Source organism: Acanthisitta chloris, unplaced genomic scaffold (assembly GCF_000695815.1).
Source record: "Acanthisitta chloris isolate BGI_N310 unplaced genomic scaffold, ASM69581v1 scaffold5177, whole genome shotgun sequence".
Classification (NCBI taxonomy): Eukaryota; Metazoa; Chordata; class Aves; order Passeriformes; family Acanthisittidae; genus Acanthisitta; species Acanthisitta chloris.
In genome coordinates this window covers 5,420-27,277 of record NW_008683059.1, presented here as the reverse complement: position 1 = coordinate 27,277, position 21,858 = coordinate 5,420, and the positions used below count along the sequence as shown (strand labels likewise).

Below are 21,858 nucleotides of genomic sequence, written 5' to 3'. Positions count from 1 at the left end.
TTTTATTGCAGCAAAAGACAAACCTATGAAAGTAACATGAATACTGGGCTCCACCAAAACTTGACTTGGCAGACAGTGAAATGGTTATTAAGTGATTATTTGGGGTAGAAATTAACACATAAGGACAGTTTCAAATTTGGGCTGTAAACATATCTATATCTATGTTCTACAGAGTACCTGCTTGCCATCTCATAGTCATAAAAGAGCAGGATGAAGCACTGAGCAATGGGGAGCTCCCTGAATAAAGGCTTGTCTGCAACATACCAGCAGCAAGCGAAACCGAAGTATGTTACTGCTGTCAAATAATCAGCAATTAATTTCTTGTTCCTCTATCTGAAGAACTATGTAGAGGAGTAAAAGGTTCTTGATAAGTGTGAATCCTGTACTATCTGCTATTTGCACAAATAATAACCTTCTAAAAATCTCCATGTTCATAAATCTTTCATAAAGATTAGCGAAGTGATGGATAACGTAATGATCAGCTCTATTCAAATTGAGGTTGAATTAATCAATAGCCTCACAGCCTGATTGCTGTGGGATTAATTTAGTGCACTGACATGTGATGGGCCACAGGTATGCCAGAGAGATTAGATGATGGTTTCTTGCTAACTGTCTCTATGTAGATAAGACCACTGAACTAAGTTGCCTCCTCTTTACTGCGCTCTCTGTTTATATCAAAGACAGATGAGGATTGGATCTGTTTAATTCTAGATAATTTGGCTTTCAAGTTTAAAATAAAGAAATCTTTCCAATTATGCAAAATAGCCAGTAGATAGCACAATGTCCACAAGATATTCATGTCCCTTTGGGGATTTATGAAGCACAAGTAAAAGACAGGAATGTCTAACCTGTATAATCTTTATTATCACAGGAAAAGAAAAACAATCTGAGGCAGTGAAAAAGTCCTGTTTTAATGTTTCCAGCATATGAGTTTTCAAAAAAGTTCAACTAAAACTGTGTAAGAAGAACAACCAAGTGAACAGTCTATGTTTAAAACCAGAAATAACAATTTTTGCTGGTCTGGAATAAAAATTCCCTACCCCAGTAGCTGGGTTCTTTAAGGAATGGCACGAGGAAGGTCCAGCCCACAGGTTACAAACACTTCAAGCTTCTAATTCTAGGGAAAAACTTTCTTTGCATTAGAACATAATTCAAACATATATTACAGGGTTTTTTTTTCATATCAGTAGAGAAGAAATCATGTATGACTCCTCTATACAGAAGCCAAGGGCTGTTACTATGTTTCAGTATTTCAAATCAATTTCTGAAAGTAGTTTTAAATTCTTTTAAGTCTAACCTTTCCTATTTAAGCTATCATTCTGCTCTAAACTAGTAAGAAAAAGATTAAATTCTGTAATGTGCCTACAGCCAAATAACACATAATAACAAATAAATATACACAAATAAAACTAGAACTGACAAGTCATTTGTAAGTGTCTGGAGAGGTAGCTGTGACTCAAAAGAAGAAAATGAAATGCAGCTGGGAAAATCAAATTGCTTCTTTTGCCGGAAAATTAACCAACTTTTCAGGAAAATAAGTAATTTAATATACATATTTACCAAAGAATGTCTATTTTTAACAACATTATTTGGTTTTAAAGGCTTATTTGAGAACAGGTAGAAGATGAATAAAATAGAAGAGTAGACAGAAGGGACACGTGAAAACAAGAGATAAAAGAGGCATGAGGAAATACAGAATATAAAAGACAACACCAATAACTCATGGAATAGAATAGTTCAGTTGGAAGGTACCTAACAATGATCATCTAGTCCAAATGCAATGTTATTATTATTCTGCATTAGTCTGCACAATGCATCATCTAAGAACATATAATAAAGAAAGAATTTCACTAAAAGTGGCCTTTCCAGAGTACCTAAACTTTCAATGATAACTTGTTAAATTGGAGTTCTTGAAAGAAGAGAAACCCCCATACTGATAGTTTACTTACATTGTCAGGGTTTTTATTTTTATTTCCCTCTGTCCTTTCTGCCTGAGGTGAATGCTGGAGAGCATTCTCTCCTCCAAGAGAGCTCTCTTCACTGTGCTCCCATCACTCCAGTTCGTGGGACAGCACAGTACAAGCCTCAGATAAACTGGCATTTAGGAACAAAACTGCACTTGCATCCTGGACAGCAATTCACTCTGCCCTTTGCCCTCTGCAGTCTGACACTGTAGGTGCCAAAACTCACTAGGCATCCATCAATTTAGGTCAAACATATCCCACATGCTTAAATCCAGTTCAACTCAGAAATGACTGTTCTTGATGACAGGTAATTTCTCTCTACCTACTTCTCTGTTGCAACTCAAGTTCAGGCAAGCAAATTTTGCCCAAGCCCTGCAAAGGTGGCAGCACTGGAAGATGCAGGAAGGGGACCAGACAGGGCTCACACACATACCCAGTATGCTGGCAACAAGAGACCTGTTTAGACCACTGAAGCCAGCTTGCCTAAATCACACTGCAGGAAAGAACTACACTCCTGGAGACAACCAGGTAGGTATTCGCCCATATACACTACCCTTGCTCAAACCAAGTGTGATCTCCACATAACACTGTCTGGATGACCTACAGTAATTTTTTAATTTGATATTTGAAGTGCTGTTAAAAGTGATGTCTGTTTTCAAAGAATGTATGTATGTATCTTCACTGATTTGAGTGGGAAGCCATCAAGCATATATATTGCATTCTTCACATTAAATATCTGCAAGACATTCTTGGTGACTCCCCTTTAAAAAGCTGACTTTGTTTGAACCTTTTAATACCTTTTCTTCTAACAATATTGAACTATTTCTAGCGTGCTAGATTTTTCATTTGACACATAGAACAAGTGTGTCTAATTCTGAAAGACATCTACTGCTGTGCTGCTAAAAGATATAATGCACGATGTTCTTGCAGGAGAGATAATTATTTACACTTGAGGTATACAATACATACTACAACACTTTGGTGAACAGAACTTTATACCAATACAAGACAACCCATATGGTTTCATTTCTGTTTGAGAATCCGCAACTAGTCAGTAAGTCTACTCACTCCCCTCCTGAGCCAAATGCTCTCGTATTAAATGACTGTACCTTTCATGCAGATAGTTGACTCCAAGTAGCAACTGTATAAACCATTCTATTACTTGACTTCGAGTGAACATCTTCCCAGAATCTTTGTACTCTTGAATTTTCAAGTCTAGATCTCCACCCTGAAAAATATCACAACATATTTGAGTTTAAAGTAAGTTTGCAAAATGCCATCTCCTTCACCGAAGTACAGGCATCCTATTGTGTAATCTGTAAAACAAATGCATGCATGTGAATTCTGAACTCTCCCAGCACCAAAAGCAAACACAACTGTGGATCAAAATGCAATCAAGCATTCTAGCTGCATAAGGAAAGTAGGTCAGTTTTGTCTTCATGTTACACAATATCATTGAAGTTTTCAACTGTTCTTACTTCACGTTACCCAACTTTAGGTATGTGCATCTGAGCTGGTTACCTTAAACCACCTTTACAGTTAACACAAAGGAACACATATCAGTATAGTGCAAATATTTCTGCTACCTAGTTGTTTACCTTAGGAAGGGTTGAATCAGGATGTAGAAATGCTGTTTCTCTGCAAAGATTTATAATGAGGGCTGACATAGACTAGGTAATTTATAGACACCTAAATAAGTAAAATCAATCTGCCCTGATCAGTCTAAATAAGTTAATAAATTTGAGAAAAGCATTTCCACTTCAGTCAAACATTGCACAGTCAAGAGACACTCTCATCTATTATGTTGAAATAACCATGTCAGCATCAAAGAAACCATGTTGCTCTCTTAAGGATTAAAATACAGTCTCTTTAATTATGATCCTTTGCCCCTCTTTCAAACTCACTTTTGCCAGAAACAAAGCAGATTTAAAGCTTCAAGAATATGTTGCATGTGTCATTGTATATACTTTGTTAAAACTACAACTGATCTTGAAGTAACACTAGCAATGGAACAATATGACACACAGTGGGGAGTGACAACAAACCAGAAAACATATCCACAAAAGGACTACTTGAAAACTGTAAGCCAGATATTTGGAAAAGTCAGTTGTACAACATCATGATGAGGATTTTGAGGAGACTTACATGAAAATTGTTCTTTTTACTAAAAAATAGACAGATGGTTGTCAGCTGGTTGTTTACCCAGTTTATAAAACAAATGGATTTTGTCTAGAAGAATGCACGCACATTAGTGGTAAGCAATGTGTTGAGGTAACTAACCCCAGAGCAAAGGGACTGTGAGTCTCATTATATTCTAATGGCTAATTACATCAGGACAGCTTATTTGCCATAAATCGGTCTCATTATATTCTAATGGCTAATTACCTCACATCAGGACAGCTTATTCGCCATAAATCATTACTTTTACCTTATACATTCTGCAAAAACTCAGTTTTATGTTCCATATCAAGAAAATAGTTTAGCCTGTACCAACATTGCCATTTCCCATCATCAACCCTCTGCTCCTCTGCATTGTTGACTCTCAACATTTTGATTTCTTCAGCTTTTCTTGCTTTTCTGTTCCCAATACCATAGTGATTGATACTGCTGCTACAAAACAAGCAGGTTCTGTCCTTGCAGATCCATACATTTCTGTCCTGTGCCTTTGACATGAATTTACAGTAATTTCTATGGCCCCTGAGGTTCTAAGTTAGAACATTCAATAGTGAGTCTGTTAAAAAAGAGCAAATCTGTTTTGTCATATATCAACAATGTGTTCCTGACAATGTCCTGCATTTTTTTTTAACTGAGATGTCTGAATCATCTCATTCACTAGGGAAAGGAATATAGCTTCAGCTCTCCATCTGCCTCACTGCTGCAGCCCAGAGAGAAGCTCTTCTGGGAACCTGGAGCTCTCAGCAGCTGCTTCCCCTTTGCAACTCCAAATGTTCAACAGCTTCCCCCTGGTTGCTTGCAGCAGAGCAGAGGAAGGACAGAAAAACTTTTGCTGGGTACTCCACTGCATGCCAACCAGAGCAGAGGAAGGACAGAAAAACTTTTGTTGGGTACTCCACTGCATGCCAACTGGATGGGCTGTGCCTGAGCCTGTTCATGAACCCTAAAAACAATGACTCACCTACTCCAGACAGCTGTCCCAAACCATTCAGAGACAACTGTAACAGCCCGAGACTGAGGGGATGCTCAAACATGTGTCAGCTGGCTACTGGCCACAAGGGACTATGTACCATCCAGGTGAGGATAGATGAAGTGCAGCAGGTTCCAGTCACTGCTTCTCCCTGTCCCAATGTGTCCCCTCTCACAATAGCTCATTGCCATGAAAAATGCAAAGAAAGTAAGTGCAGGACCTACAGAGTCAGAGTAGTGAACAGTCTTAAGTTGAGGGACACTTCCTTCAAAAGGTCTAAGGAGAACAAAAGCAGTTGAATAAAGCACTATATATGCCCTCACATAACTGTATGCTTTTTCACCTCCAAGCAGAGAAGACTGGTCTCAATGTCCTACAATTAATTTAACTTTGATTTTGTGTCTAAAAAGGAAAACAAAAACACATTACGAAAGATCTGCTAAAATACTGCTGCTATGACACTCTGAAAGAATTTGCTAGTACCATTTTGCATTTTGGAAGGTCAGTATAATGAAGCTCATAAGGAATTCAGCAATTTAGCAAATGAAGTACACAGGGAATTTCCAAGCTGCAGCTTCTATTTAAATATCAAGAGTACCAAACACACCAGTAACTTATTTAAAACAGCTTAGCATCTAGAGCTGATAACGTGAACAGGCATTGATTGCTTTAGTTATTCCTTTCGCTCAGATTTCCTTGGCATATGTGTACTCACATCACAGCTGAGACCATAGTGAACAGACAGAAATAATTGTCTGGGGGAAAGTACAACTAGTTCTGGCTTTTGATATATTAAAATGGTACAACTTTTAAAGTAACTACTTTGTAAAACCTGTATTTTAGTGAAGTCCAATTCATACTACAAAATTAGATCCAAGGCTCATTGAGGTAGTTTTGTTTGAAATCTGAGTCAGCTGAGAATGTTTATATTGCCCGTAAGGTTCTGATTTGGGAAAACTGTAAAAGAAGCTCAAAAAGAAGACCGAAACAGACGACATATACTTCCTTTCTATAATTTTGAGTGAATTCAGTCATAATAAAAGATGTCAAGCTGAGCAGTGTTTTCACAGGTCAAGTATAGCATAGGGCCCCTGCAATGTAGGCCCACTCTATGCTACTCATGCAAGAATGAACAAAGTACTGTGGCTAATGAATAAGTCACGGTACTTTGGAGAAAACAGAATAAGGCTCAGAGGGTAGTTCCGTTTCCATGCCAACTTAATGTTTGTTCTTTGTTTTGAGTCTGCCCAAGAGTACCAATTACTGTTAATCTGGTAATTGTTCTATGCATGAGAAACTGAATATACTAGACTTTCAAACAAGGATCAGGTAGCAATATGTTTTTCTCATTCTCAATTTATGCATGATTTAAACAGACTCCTTTTAGGTCAAAAGACCCAAATCCCACCACATACAAAGGCAGGCTATAGATAAGTAAATACAAAAGTATACCTTCTGGAAATATTTCCACTAAAATAGAAAAGAAACTTCATAGCACTATGTGCAACTTTGTTTTGTACTTTCCTTGTCTGAACATCTGATGAAATATATCGTAATTGCCTAAATGCAATGATACTACATAATGTGTCCTTTCAGAAAGTCAGAAGCACATGCTAGTGGGCCAAGTATCATTCTGACCTGACATAGTAGACTCAAAACTGAAGAAATTCAGTGCATAGCCAGTGCCTCCATTTCCTTCTCCTTCATTTGCCTTACTCTTCTAATACATTCTCTTGTGTTTGAGTATATGACTCCCAGATCCTATGATAACGCTGCACCAAAGCATTTTCATGCAGGGTAGTTTACACTGCCTGAATAAAAAGAAACCCCAAACCTCCAAGGGGTGATGCAGCAGCTTGTAATTACTGTGGTGATTGCTATCATGCCTTTTTTTATTCACCTATAACTTTATTCCAGATGAACAAAAAAAATAGAGAAAAAAAGCACTGGACAAAAGCCACTATAATGGATTAACTCCGGCGAAAGGCAGTGAGGCCCATAAAAGGTCTAGAAAACAGGTTGTATGAGGAATGGCTTAGGGAGTTAGGTTTGTTCAGCCTTGAGGAGAGGTGGCTCAGGAGTGACCTCATTGCTCTCTACAGCTACTTGAAAGGGAGTCCCGAAATGGTCATAAGCTGAGACAGGGGAGATTCAGATTAGATGTTAGGGAAAAAATTTTCAATCTTAGGGTGTTCAGGCACTGGAATAGGTTACCCAGGGAGGTGGTGGGGTCAACATCCCTGGAAGTGTTTAAAAGGTGTCTGGATCTGGTGCTGGAAGATAGGGTTTAGGGTTTAGGGGTTACAGCAGAGTGGCAGGTTAATGGCTGGCCTCAGTGATCTTACAGAGGTCTCCTCCAGCCTTGATGATTCTATGGCAATGCTGCTGAAATAGGCTTTATTCCAACATGTTTAACTGATTAGGTGTTGGGCCACTTTGTACTGATAGTAGAGACAAAATTAATCTTAGTGTGGAAATAGCTGGACAGTTAGAATAATTCTTAGGCTCTGAGCCTGGATTTCCTGAAAGACTTGGCAATATTCTCAAACCCCAACTGTCAGACATTCAGAGAATGACACAGAGAGCTTCTGCATGGGTGTTAAAATAACGTGTGAACAAATATTCAGATTGTATCACAGAATTGAACATTTCAGATTTAAATTTTAAAACCCCCAGCAATAAATAGGCATTTAAATGTCATCAAAGAAAGCTCCTAAGGAAGAAATAACTGTCAGGAAGGATGCTGCTTTAATTATTCCCACCAAAGCCAAATTCTTGAAGAAATGTGATTAGTTAAGTCAAGTCTGATTTGTAGAAAGGTAATCCAGTAGTCTAAGATCCTTAGCTTCCAAAGCATTTCAGCATGTCTAGAAGAGCAGAACTGAAGATTTAGCTTCACAGTTTCATTAAAGATCACTTTATGTATGACAGATTTATTTTTTTTAAAGATCACATCTATATTTAATACAAAGTAGGCACTTGTTTTATATAAACTCCTAAAAAGCTGGTTTAAATATGTTTAAATTCTTATTTTAAAGCCTTAAGACAGATTTCAGCAATATGTTTTTAAATCAAATGCTGGCGTCAAAAAATCAATAGTAACTATACTGCAGTACATGCTAGTGAATATTCGCTGTATCCGTTACACTCTGGTCTTTGACCCACACTATTTTCATTTCATAAAGTTACCAAAATCATTATACATGTGATCAAGCTTCAGTTTCTTGTAATCACTTCCAAATCACAAGTGAATTTTCCCTTCCTTGTTTATATTATATTTCATACCATGCCCCTGTATTCCCAATCTCATCCTCTCTTACCTATCACGACTACACATGTGGTCCAACCTTTCTGAGTTCCCCCACAAACCTGCCAATGTGTCTGCATTTAAGTTTTCTCATAATACTGATTATAACACTCAAAACATACTTAAAATTACCTATTTCCCCTTCTCTGGTTCGTCAGTCTATGAACTATGAGTCTCACGTGAGTAGGTAACATTGCTTGTCTGAAATGTGCCTAAGAAGCAGCAGGTGATACCACAAGCAAAATGAAAGAGCAAAATTCAAACTAAAGCATTTAAAAAATGGGTTAGGCTTCTTTTAAAATCCTATTTTAATATACGTATTCTGTCAAACTGCTTGAAAGTAATCTAGAAGTCTCACCTCACAATATTCAGTGATAATGCAGAAACTGTCTTGCTCCACAAAGCTTGCATAAAATTTGACAATGGCTGGATGGTCTAATTTGGAGAGTAGTTGTGCTTCCAGATTTGCTTCAACTGTTTCGTTAGGCTTTAGGTTTCCAAGAGAGATTTCCTTTAGGACCTTTCTAAAGGAAAAAAAAATTCTTTATATTAATAAAACCAGGAAAATATGAAGTCATGTAATGCACAAAATCCCATCATAATTTCTTTGAATGCAAAATAATAACATTAGCCAAGTATTTGGCAACATGAAATGATGAGGCAAATATGGGTAAACAAAGAGAATGCACTAAAAATCAAATAAATATGCAACATTTTCAAAATACTGTTTTGAAATATTTCTCCCACTAATTCCCTACTGCACAGTTTTCTTTATGACATGTTTTCAGTGCTATGGATTTCTGCATAATAATCAACATAAATAAAAACCCCAAATCTAAGTGATTTTAAACCCCCTCAGAGCATATGCTGAAGATTCATATATGAAATAAGGAGTATCAAGAAACTGTTTTTGCAGCTTCTGCTGAAGTCTCTCCATGGAGGCACAAGAAAAATCATACAGAGCAGTATTTCTGTGACTGTTTTTCCAGCGATAAACTCAGGGTGCCAATGTTTTTTCTAAAAACCAGCCAGTCCTTCAGCTGAACACTTAAATAAAAATTGCAAATCTGGATTTGTGACTGAAACCTAATTCTACAGTTTCAGTGAACTCTACCTTTTCAGTGATTAATGCTTGTTTAGGGAGGCTCTGAATCCCCTGAAAAAGGCTGAAAAAATGTTGAGATTTTTATATCCTTCAACATTAACATATGAATATGCTATAGGAAAATTTGTAATTCAGACTTAGCTCTATACAGGACCTGGAGTAGGGCAATTTACTGTCAGCTTGACCTGGAGAAAAACACTTAGTGCAGGGCAGTCTGAGAAAACATGTTTTGCTGAGATCTTCCTGATGAAAATTGGAGACTATTACAGACTATCATGTTTTTTTCCTGAAACAAAGCAATGAATTTCCAATAACTTTTGCATGCTTGAAAGGTAAGTTTCAGACTGAAGGGAAGTTCTCACAGTGCTTTTAGTAATTTCCCCATTCAATACTGCATGGTTATAAAGTCACGGTACTTAAACATGACAGTGATGAAATGCCAGTAAATCACTTGATCTGTGGGAAAAAGGCTGTATTTCTTTAAAAGAAAATTTCTTCTTAAATCTGAACAATCAGTTTCTGACTAACAATGCATGAATTTTAACATAAGCTTGCCTAATCCCCATCTTGAAGTGTGATGAAAAAAACATGCCCTTTGATTTGTCTGCATCTCTACAGACAAGCTTCATACTACACGGACAGGCAATATCTACTGCAATCTTCTCATCTTCAGCTGACACGGGGACATTACTCCTCCCTTCATATAAATCGTGTCACAGAACTGACAAACTGAACGAGTCCTTGTTAAACACCACTTAATACGAGTTTCTCATATCCCCAAGACAGCAATAAAAGCCTGATGTGTTGATGTGTAGGGATAGCTTGCCATCTTAGTCACTCAGTGATTTTGATGCTGTCATCAGCTGTCAGACAAGATGACAGGTGTTTTTCTTATTTGAATTAATTCCCAGAAGAAGAAATCATGAAAATACACTTTTTGTAAATAAGGTATTGGTTTTCTGCTATGCAGTGTTAATTCACAGTTGGAAGACGTTGCCATCTAGAAAGAAAACTTCTTAAGCATATCTCCTTGCCAAAGCTTTATGTTATGTGTGTATACTGTTTCTGCATGTAGGTAAAGTTGATTTGACTGCATTTAAAATGAAGAACATGACTAGACTTCATACTTTCCGCAAAGCCTTTGATAATGTTAGTAAATTCACTTAAAATTTAAAATACATACTTTAAAACTCTCTATTGATTAAATAATGACAAAGAAGTTATGTCGAAGTCTCAGAAGTCTCACAGAGAAAACAGAGAAGTCTCTCTCTAAAGTGGCTCTTTTCTGATAACTTTAGAAGAAACACAAGGAAGAAACAGAAGTCTTCAGTCAGAAATTAAGCAACAATAAATTAACTATACTTTTCAATACACAAAACACCTCAAAAGTGCTTAAATTCAGTCTATCCCATTTCAGTATTTACACAAGTAGCTTCTACCTGAACAGGCAGCTCAGATGGGCACATTCTGTGATTTACAGGACTCCTAAGATAACTCAAATTTGGCAACTGTGGTGATGCCCAGTAGGTTCATAGATCCAAAAGAAAAGGTTAGTAGTCATAAGAAAACAACACATTTTTCTTGGCTGAACAATCCCAACTGCTTTTCCACTCTACCAAGAGAATCCAGCTCTATATTTTGAAGGAGACAAAGTGTTTCTCTTTGTATGATCCAACCTGCATTTCAAGGTTGGCTTATAATAAAGAGTAACCTATCATTGGCACAGTACTTGTGTATCATCTGCTGAAAATCTCCCTGCATTGTGCTACTGAACTATTTTTTGTAAACAGTTCAAACTATTTTAAACAAACCTTTTGAAAAATGTCACATGTGTGTTTATTGTGGATATTGGAAATAATAGACTCTCTTGCTAAGATTTTGTCAAGATTCCATCTTGAGAGTACTAGTCCATCTGAAAGTAAAGTTTTTCTCAAAAAATCTGCCCCTGTACTTTCTATCACTTAGGTTTAAATATTTAGTAAGATTTCAAAGATCTAAAACTATTTGCATGATCTAGGAAATCTTAGACTTATTGCACAAACTCAGAAAATACAGATTTAGGTGGCATATACAGAAAAAAAACAGGTATAACCACTCAAATGTGAATGGCCTTCAAATATAATACTTAACTACCCCTTTAGATACAATGCAGAAATAGAGATGCCAATTTAAATTAATGTATTTATTATTATAAAATTGACTTAATGTAGAATACAGACACATAAGCAGATAATAAAATAATTTAGGTTGGAAATGTCCTTTAAAATTGTCGAGTCCAAACCAGAAACCTAACACTGCCATGTCCACCACTAAACCATATCTCTAAAGAAGAGCTAAAATGTCAGTTAATACAAAATAGAAAACTTTATTACAGAAGTGCTAATAGTTATCTTAAATACAGAACAATAGCCTCCAGAATTTCACTGTGTGGAAAAAAACCTTAGCCTTACAATTCAATAACACAAAGACACTGAACTTTATCTTGAACTGGCCACAACTGAAAGAGTCTTGTAGTGAAAGTATTCACATCCTAAGAGTAAAAAAACCCAACTGTCATTTATGTACATCCATCCTGGAGGAAGCTGGGACTGGTATAGGTAACAACATCCATCCCTTCTGGGTGGAAAAGTAATATGAGAGACAAGCCCACTTCCCAAAACACAGAAGGAGTCCCCTGCCTCTGCAGAGCCCATGCCTCAGCAGGCTCACACACCTTCCCTGGGAACACCTTCTGACTTTCATCAGCAAAACCCTGCTGGCTTGTATTGTCATGCTTTCAAATTCCACCAAGCCAGCACACTGGGTCTGAAAGTGCAATAACATGGAGCAAATGGGGATAAAGAGAGCAAGACCTAAAGCAAGAGAAAAGCAAACATAAAGGTGGAATCCTCCAGAATATGGACATGCAGTGGGAATCCCTTTTTGAGCTCTACCAGTGACTGACAATATGCCACAGCAGTGTTTATCTCAGTCTATCTGCACTGATCCAAAATTAAATGTTTTACAACCCATCTGGTATTTGTTTACATCAATGACACACTTTATTATTATATAATTTGGTTTATTGGATCAGATGCAATTCTTAAAAGAATCTCTTTCTCAAAACGCACTCCGTTTATTGAGTGAACTGCAACATGAATTATTGACTAGGTACATTGCCTTGCTGATAAAGAAATAAAAGAAATAAAACTGTTTTAATATCAAGAATAAATAGATCTGATAAAATCCCATGGAGGAGGTGTGATCTAGGAACAGATGAACAGAATTTGAAGGTTTTAATTAAACAGAAACTCCATTTTACACAGGCAGTTGTTCAGCTAATTTCAGCTAATGACAATTTCATTTAGTTTTTATTTCTGAATTGTCAGTATGGAGAGTTGCAGCATAACCCATAACTTTGTACTGCATTTCTATCCATGCTGACCTTTGCAGGACTGCCTCTTCACCCCTCAGCACAAGGACCAGGGGCAATTCTGAAAAACTGCATCGCCTCTTAATGGATCTGTAATTGGACCTGAAATTGGTCACAGACAATAAAACTGAAGGAGTCCCTGTCTCATTAATTATGTTTTCAATCCTACTTAGTAAATGGCAAAAGGAGAAGGTACAGCACTACAAAATAGGACCAAAATGAAGAAGAGGTGACAACCTTCACACACAAGTACGGTCTGCCCAACAGCTTCCACAGTACTGAAACTCTCTGGGAATCCTGGTAACACAGACACCATGTGCATACAGACAAGATGAAGTCACCCATCATTACTGCTTTTCATGATTACTTGCTTTCTAGAATGTCACACAGTTGATGATATTTGCATGTTACAGCCAATACTGTCATTCTAAAATAATAACTTTAGATTTCTGTTGATAACTTTCACTGAAAGTATTCTATTTCTGGAATCTATTTTTTGAGCCATAGCCCTGCCTATCCCCAACTTAAATTATCCTTTCTGCACAGTTTACATCTTGATACTATAGATTCCCATTGATTTGACATTCCACTGGGCACATGGGATATAGAGAGAAATGAAAAAATAAAATGTAAATGCTCTCACATGTTTCAACTCTAAATCAAATGCTAATAGACTATGATTGAACTGAAGAAATTTGTCTCTAAATAGGGAAATTATATTTAAAAATATGGAGTACTGGCTAAATACCTGTGAATGTACTTATTTTTAGCAATACTTTATTGTTGCATGTTGCATTATCACCATCTACTGTTCATTCAACCTTTTTTTCTACAGCCTAGTCTTGTTTAAGGATGTAATTAAGCATTATGGTGCCACTAATCTAAATGGAAGTTTAGAGAGAAATGTGACAAGGACTAAATAATTTGTTTGTGCTCTGTATTTTTGCAGACTTCCATCAAACACCAAATCATCTAGACGAGACATTTCTCCATTGCGATTTCATTACACAGACTTGATACACTTCACTATTAACTGCTCTCTGCTAATTAATGTTCCCTTTCAAAAAAGAGAGGAGATACCATGACAGAAGTAAAGACTGGATGAAGGGCTTTGTTTTCAAGCATTTTAATATGATTAAACATCTCAAAATTGCCATGTTATACCTCTTCAACTTGCAGCCTTGGGCTACAGCATCTGCCAAAAATAATTTTCCTTCTGTAGGAATTAGTTTGAATTTTGAAATTAGTCACAATTAGAAATTTTGAAGAGAGACCTTCATATCACCTGATCTAGATGCATCAGTTCACAGAAAACAGACTATTTTGAATAACAGGAGCTGTGAAGGGAAACCAGAAGTACTAATGGTCGCTGTAAGAAAGCATTCCATAGAAATTCAACTGAAACAATTCCTAATGTAAAATTTAATTGGTTCTTTTCTGGTTGTAAATATATTTGTAAGCAGAATTATGTTCCTATCAATGTTGTAAGGATGTTTAAGTCAACAATATTGTCCCTTCAGTGGAACTAATTCCCATAAGTAATTTAAATACTAATTGCTGCAACTTTAATGAGAAAATTCACTCCTCCTACATGTCTCCTTCCAGCAGGCAATTCCTTCAATGTCTATATCTGATATGCATTCAAGTATCTATGGTGCCAGAAAAGAAAAAGATAAGAGAGCAGTTTACAGCTTTACAAAAGCATGTTGCTAAATTGTCCACAATCAGAGGCAAAGGGAATCAAGCAGTGCTGAGGAAATTAATTGCATATAACATCCATTGTTCAATACAAATCTTTTAATACCTTTTAGCCCTCCCGAGTATGATGGTCTTAGAAATCAGTGAAACATGTGCAATTCAAAAATAAAGAAACTACCCAGCAACACTGAAAAGTTATTTTAGAACATATGAAGGGCACATCATGGATGTAAGGAAAACAGTGAAATAGGAATTATGTTTACTAACGTCACATAAGCACAACCCAAAAAAACCAGAAAAAATAAATAAAACCAGGGAAAAATACACTGACTGCCCAGCAAATCCAGAATGCATTTCACTAACTGCAGCAGTTTTCTCATTACAGTGTACTGAATGCAGCAGAGAACAGGAGGCTCATTCTGCATGGAAGAAATGACAACATCCTCGATGCAGACTTAAGAGGAAACACCTTGCCAACAAGGGTAACCTGTAAGAAGATACAGTAGCTAGGCATATTCAAGTATTTCAAATCCATACTGTATCTTCGAGGCAGGTGGTCACAGTTCAATCTAAAGTAATAATACTGCACCTCTACATTTTCTTACTAAAGCTAGCTTACAAATGCATGAAAACTAAACATCAGTTTCAACAAAATGAATGAGACAGAAGTGATCCCAACACATTACAAAATCACTAAATTCTGTCTCTGCCTTGCACCTCAAAGAAAGGTAATTCACCAATAATGCCTTAAGCAAAATTCTCCACCCATTGTTGAAAATGCTACTTGTAAACCATTTTAAAAGCAAAGTAAATCATCTGCACCACTCACTGCCTGCAGATAAGATCAGAATGTGGTGAGTGCTGCGGCACTAGGCTCCCAGGAGCTCAGCTCTGTGGCGGATGAGATTTATTGTAAACCCAAGTAATATTTTCTTTCAGGCACACTGCCTACCACTCACATGTATTAAAGACCTAGTTAGAATCCACCCCAGTCAAATGGACAAATCCCACTGAAAATGAAAAAGTAGGCTACTTAGCCAGAGAAAGGTGTCCTAGAAGGAAAGTGAGGGGGGAAAAAAAAAGGCAGAAAGAAAACCCAATAACAACACCAGCAAAGCTCATAAAGGCGACAAAGTAGATGTAAAAGTTGTATCACGCATTGCTGCAGAGGATTTCACAGACACCTCTGTTACACAAGCTGAAGGAAGGGTCCTGGCATGTTCCAGTACTTACCTTTTGATTTCAAAGAAGCCACAGAATGTCAGGTTTTATGCTTTTTGCTAATGAGGGAACTAGAGATTTTCACAAAGTAATTGCCTGTACAAAGGACTGCAGCATCCTGTGGTTTTAAATTGCCAAATCCACTGACAGCATGGTCAGGGTAAAATCTTAACATCTGGGCTCCAAGGCTAAGCTACCCTGCAGCCCCCACTAGATGTTTATCCAGTACAGGAACTTTCCAAACTTTCTTACACTGAGTTCTAAATAAATTGTTCCAGCATGAAATGATCAATTTCTTGGATTCCTGCATTTTGCAACAATCAATTCTGTTGTGCTACCAATTTTAGCAGAGCATCCCTCTGCAAAGATGCAGGTATGTGCCTGTTTCCATAGCTTTGTGGTAGCTGTGGAAAAGCACGGCTTTACTGGAGAGGGGAATCTGATGGAGAGGGTTATAATGGCAGCTCCTGCATTCTGTACCTGTGTTGTACTTCAGCATTGTCATACTCTTGCTGCAAGGGAGGTTGCAGGTCATTAACTCCATGGTCCAAAAACCTGGAGGAGCCCTACTGTGCCATGCTGCACTGCAGGAAAAGCTGGAAACTGACAGGGATGCAGGAGGTAAGAACTAAAGCACCTTCCCACATAGTCTCCAATGAGAATTGCTTTGGGAGTTATCAAACTTGTCTTTGAACCAGTATTGGTCTGCACTAGAAATTATCTGAAAATTGTGGCCATAGCTGGAACTGCCTGCCAAACCTGAAACAAAACATTTACGGTTTCACTCTCCGGCAACCTCCATTTGCAGGTGTACTGTTAAACTAAGGCACAAGAGCATCAGGAACTGATGTTTCTGAGGTTTCAGCAAGGACTTTGATGCTTAGCTCTATGTCTTGACTCCTGTAGCATTGCTCACAGAATATGAAAGTCATGCTTGGCCACTGAAGTGGAAAGCTCATGAAGGCTAACTTCTCAAACCACTCTAGCTACATCTGCAAGGCCTCTCTGTCAATGTTCTTATCATCCCCTATTTGGGGCCAAGCATGACTGTAGACCTCAGCAGCCACGGCAGCTCAGCTGATGCACAGTGCCTGAGCCTTATGTGAAGAACAGAGGCACATGTGACTGACAAGCAAAAGACGGTTCACTAAGAAAAGCTTATTTAAAAATAAGCAGAAATTAGAAAGGTCTTACAGGAAATGCAGCTTTGATCAGTTTTCAAGGAGATCATGAACATCTGATCATAAATCTAAAATGTTCTCATGTTTTAATTTCCAGTTTTTATTATTAAAGGAGAGAGAAGAAAAAAGGAAAGCAGTGCGATTAGATATACATGCACACCACAACTGGCAGGGAGACATTTGTAACTGTTTTAATCAATTCTGTATCAAATGGCCATTCCCTTGGAACACCTTCAGAGAAGTAAACAAGCAGCAAACACAGGGATTTGACGACACAGCAATCTGCTGATTGTCGCTTGGATATTCATAAGTTACAAATCTCTTCCACCTTTAGATTTTATTTCATTTGTTATAAGAAGCCATAAATAATTGAAAGTCACCTGATAAATTATTCAGCTAAGTGCACAGTTTCCAAGGAATCATAGCATGAGTCTGGGTTAATGCTATAACGCAAGTCAGATGCAGTGGCTGAGCTGACACCCCACAGTCACCACACAGTGGAGCAGTCCAGGGAGCTTGGCACTTGTCAGCGTGTGCTTTCCACCATGGGGACACGTAAATACTTTGTGAATATTTATGAACTAGAAGTCCCTGTTGCCTACTGTGTGCTTCAGCTGCTTGCCCATACACAGTTATGAATTAGTGAAACTTAAACCAGAGCTTCCCTTAGCACAATTGATTAGGACATTCATTTTCTATAAGATATGACACTGTCCTTCAAGACTACTGCTGAACTTCAATCTCTACTGTGAAAGACTGTCTTTAACCACAATTATCTGTTATAATTAGCTGATAAGCTGCTCAGGGGGACTGGGGTAGAAGTGACTGCACTTCTATGACTGTTTGTTGCAAAAATGCTGGTAGAATCCTGTTACTTCCTTTATACAAATCAAATTATCTAATTATTATGAGTAGATCTAGGGCCATGAAGTCCAGAAACAAGTAAGGATCAAGTAACACACAAACCAAGACTGGAACTAAGAAGCTTGCTTTTTGTACAAATGTGTCTCCTTTATTGAACTACTTTAGGGTCTAAGATGATATAAATTCTGACTGCAGTTTCTTGCAAAACTGGAGGAAATTGATGATCTCTCTCCTCTACGGATTGCCTAGTACATGAGAAATTCCATTCACGGTGAAGAAACACCCAGGTTCTGGCCTTTCTCTTTATGAGGGCATTCATTTTGTTCTTTACTCTGCTATCTGTTTTCACAGAAGTTGCAGGGACTTTTATCTGAGATATTTAACCCTCTGTCATACTCAGTGAGAATCATGCAACAGGATCAAAAGCTCCTTTAGAAGAAGCTCAGTGAAAGGTATAGCTTAAGGGACAAACATGGAAGACAGAAGTCATCTTCCCTAGCCATAAATCTAAAATGAAGAACTTGTACTTTTCTTTTTAGGAAATTATTATGACATTTAGAGAATTTATTTATCACATCTCTGCAAAGTACAAGGCATGACTCAAAACTACTTCTAGCATCACTCAAAAGCTTTGCTAGGCATATATGAAATTACATGACAACCATTGTTAGTCTCTACATTAACTCATTCTGTAGGCATAGCACTAAAGGGAAATAGCAAAAGATATCCCTGAACAGCTTCTGTACCGATGTCCAAGATGTCACTTTTCTTTGGAATTTGTATCTTTATGATTCTTCACAGTGCTTTAGGCTATAGCAATGTTCAGGAAAATATCTGTGGCTCAGTTCACGCTGTACACAACATCTGTCTCAGCACATTCGAGATCATCTCTGAAACAATAAAAATAGACTTCTAATTCTGTTGTGGTCACAATTTGATTGGGTTTGGGGTTTTTTTCCTGCCTAAATACTTTTGGGGCTGTATTAAGATCATTCTTTTGAAAGAGTAAGAACCATAACCACCTAAACTTTCATGAAGAAGTGTACCTATAACAGAAGTAGTAACCAGTACAGTTCCATAAGAGATTATTTTCTTCTTTGAAAGTAGTACTGAGAAGGTGACTTCCAGCATATTTTAACACCTTAAGAAAGCAGCATTTATAAACAGAAGAACATGACTACACCATATCTGACTGTGCTATCTGAGTTTTCACGTTCTCCCGGGACAGTATTTTTGTCATCTATTAGCACAAAAGCGATGGAAATTCGGGGGAATCCTCTCGTCAATCTGCGTTTGAGGCGCCGAAGGAATGAGCAACTGTGATGCACGAGTACCCCTTAGTGATGAAAGGCCGAACTACAGTATTACACCAGCACTTGCGGCCTATTAAATACTGTTGTGTTTGTGTTGTGCAAATACACAAAAAGAAACTGATTTTTGAAAGAAAAAAGTGTCATTTGATACCGGGTCTCTGTCCTGAAGGTAGAAGAAGACACACTCAGGCTCATCCCTAACAAAACACAGGCATGAAATGCTGCAGACAGGGAATGTATGTTCAAGACAGTCACTCAAAATTCTTAGGAAAAAACCCAACTACGTAAAGGCAAATATTCAAAGGAAGAATGTATTCCTGGATGAAAAGCACATTGATTAAATGCTTCAGACTTTAAACAAAGATCCTTACAAATTTATTGGATAAACCCAAATATATTCATATTTAAATTTCACTTGGTGTAAGTATCAAGAGAGACAAACACAGTTCTGCACAACAGGAAGCCCAGCCAGCAACGCATCACCCAGGGACCCAACTTCAACCTCACATACAGAAATGTCAACACTTTGAAAACGTTCTTTTGTCACTGTGGCTTCAGAATCCCAAAGAGCTTGTCCAAATTCAGGCATGTTAAAAAAAGAAATTAAAATATTTTTTTAAAAATCAAGATTTGCTGGCAATTAAAAAAAAAAAAAAAGCTGCTGCCAGTTAGCTATAGAGCAAATAGAAACATGTTTACTGGAATTTCTGTAACTCTTCTATTTTGGACTTCATTTAGACAATTCACTTACAAAAAATAGGTCATCAGTACTGTACAGTTTCTTTTAAGACCCCTCCAACAACGTGTGTCCTTACAGTGATATAGAATCGATTCCTAAAGGCATCCAATTAAGCTTTATCAAAACACTTACCTACAGTAAATAAATAAGTAATCATCAGAAATTAAGACAGAAGTCCATTAAAATAAACTCAGAGATTCTGACATTTTCATGCTCCTTTTAAATGTTTCATGCTTTAATGGGCACATGTAACTGAAGGAAGCATTACAGAGCCAGATACTGCAGGAGCTGGACCTGATTAGACTAAGGATTGTCTTATCCCATATTTTTAGAAAAAAACCCCATCATCTTCATGAAGATAAGCATTGGATGAAAAGCAAATGCCCAGCACTTTAGTAAGTGTTCTGGAAAGAGAACTTCCAGAATTTATCTCAGAAATATACAGTCATATTATACACACATATATTATGCATTGACTTCATCATGAAATCATAGCTTATAAATTAAAAAGCTTTAAGCCTTTAACGAACAGTTTTGCTTTGAAGAAGAGGAGCAAGTCTGTGAAATCAGGCCCCGTTTGTTGTCAGGACAGTGACAAAATTTACCTCAGTACTGAGTAAATACAATGGTCCTCTCTGCAGCATGTCTCTTACATTAGTCACCTGTCCAAGGTATGGCACTGAGGGATACGTAATTTACATATAGTTTTACTGGTTTTATCATTTGTTACAAAGCTTCAGAGCATCTATGGAGATGAGAGTCTGACTCTTTCAATCGACCTCCACTCTTGCCTTGCATGAGTAAATGGCAAAGAACTTAGATAAATGCACAATAAGACAGATATATTGGATAAACCAGATTTAGTTAGAATGTTATGTTGAGTCAGTGTAAAGTCTGCTTCTACCTTATGTGCTCACTAAGTTAAACAGTTGAGGCTGCTACGTAACACCAAACTGAGATATGAGACACAAAGAAAATATCTACAATGAAAGAAATATGTTCCACATATTTTTAATTAAAACATGTGAAGAGTTTACTTACAGTTCTTCTCCTTGTTTTGCTTTCCTGTCAGAAACCAGATATACACTTCCAAAGCTTCCATTGCCAAGTGTCCTCTGAATAGTGTATCTCCTTGCAATCACAGCATCGGAGCAAGCAGAATTAAATCTTGCAACAGTGACACGCTTAGCAGTTTCTTGAAATTTCAGCATTTCTCTGTGTAACAGATACTACACAAATTTCTCAAGAATGTAAGCCTTCAAATCCTTTTACTCTTCCACGAAGTTCACCGAAATCACTTGAAACAGAAAAAAATATTTGTCAGTGTATTATTCTTATTAAACTTTTCATTTAATTCTGTGGAGGTGCATAGGGTGCTCAGCTTGCAGCAAAACACAAATAATGTGGAAACATTAATTGTTAAGATGTGGGCAGCACACTTGATAAAGAAACTCCAGATAATGTATATGTGGTATATAGTCAGTCTTTTTCTAAATCAATCTTAAGTTAATTCATTGAACTGACAACACAGGGGAAATGACATGCAGATCCTTATACATCAGTTTATTGAAAAACTCAAGTGCTTTTTGCAAGGACAACTACAGCTATATTACACATGACAGTTCCCCTAGATATGGCACTCTTGCTCACCCACCTATCTTTATACCACCACAGTACCTGACTCCAAAAAGATATGCATTCATTTATAATTTTTGTATATACTGGAGCATAATCTCCACCTGTAATTTGAGTTCTCTCCCTTCAACAACTACAAATCTGTTTTCTCTGCTCTTTCTCATCATATCATAGAATTTTAGGAGTTGGAATGGACCTTACAGATCATCTAGTCCCAACCCTCCCCACCATGGGCAGGGACACCTCCCCACTAGATCAGGTTGCTCAAGGCCTC

At 37.4% G+C, this 21,858-nt stretch overlaps 1 protein-coding gene across 1 annotated transcript in view; it reads right to left on the bottom strand.

Moving 5' to 3' along the window:
- Nucleotides 1-21,160, bottom strand: part of NEK11 (NIMA-related kinase 11) — a 58,736-nt gene extending 37,576 nt beyond the window's left edge. Inside the window, exons 1-3 of the mRNA XM_009078761.1 lie at nucleotides 20,991-21,160; nucleotides 8,775-8,940; nucleotides 3,074-3,192 (exon numbers count right to left, since the gene is read on the bottom strand). Coding sequence (XP_009077009.1) covers nucleotides 3,074-3,192; nucleotides 8,775-8,940; nucleotides 20,991-21,160 — 455 coding nt within the window. The remainder of the gene's footprint in view (nucleotides 1-3,073; nucleotides 3,193-8,774; nucleotides 8,941-20,990) is intronic.
- Between the last annotated feature and the right edge of the window lie 698 nt (nucleotides 21,161-21,858).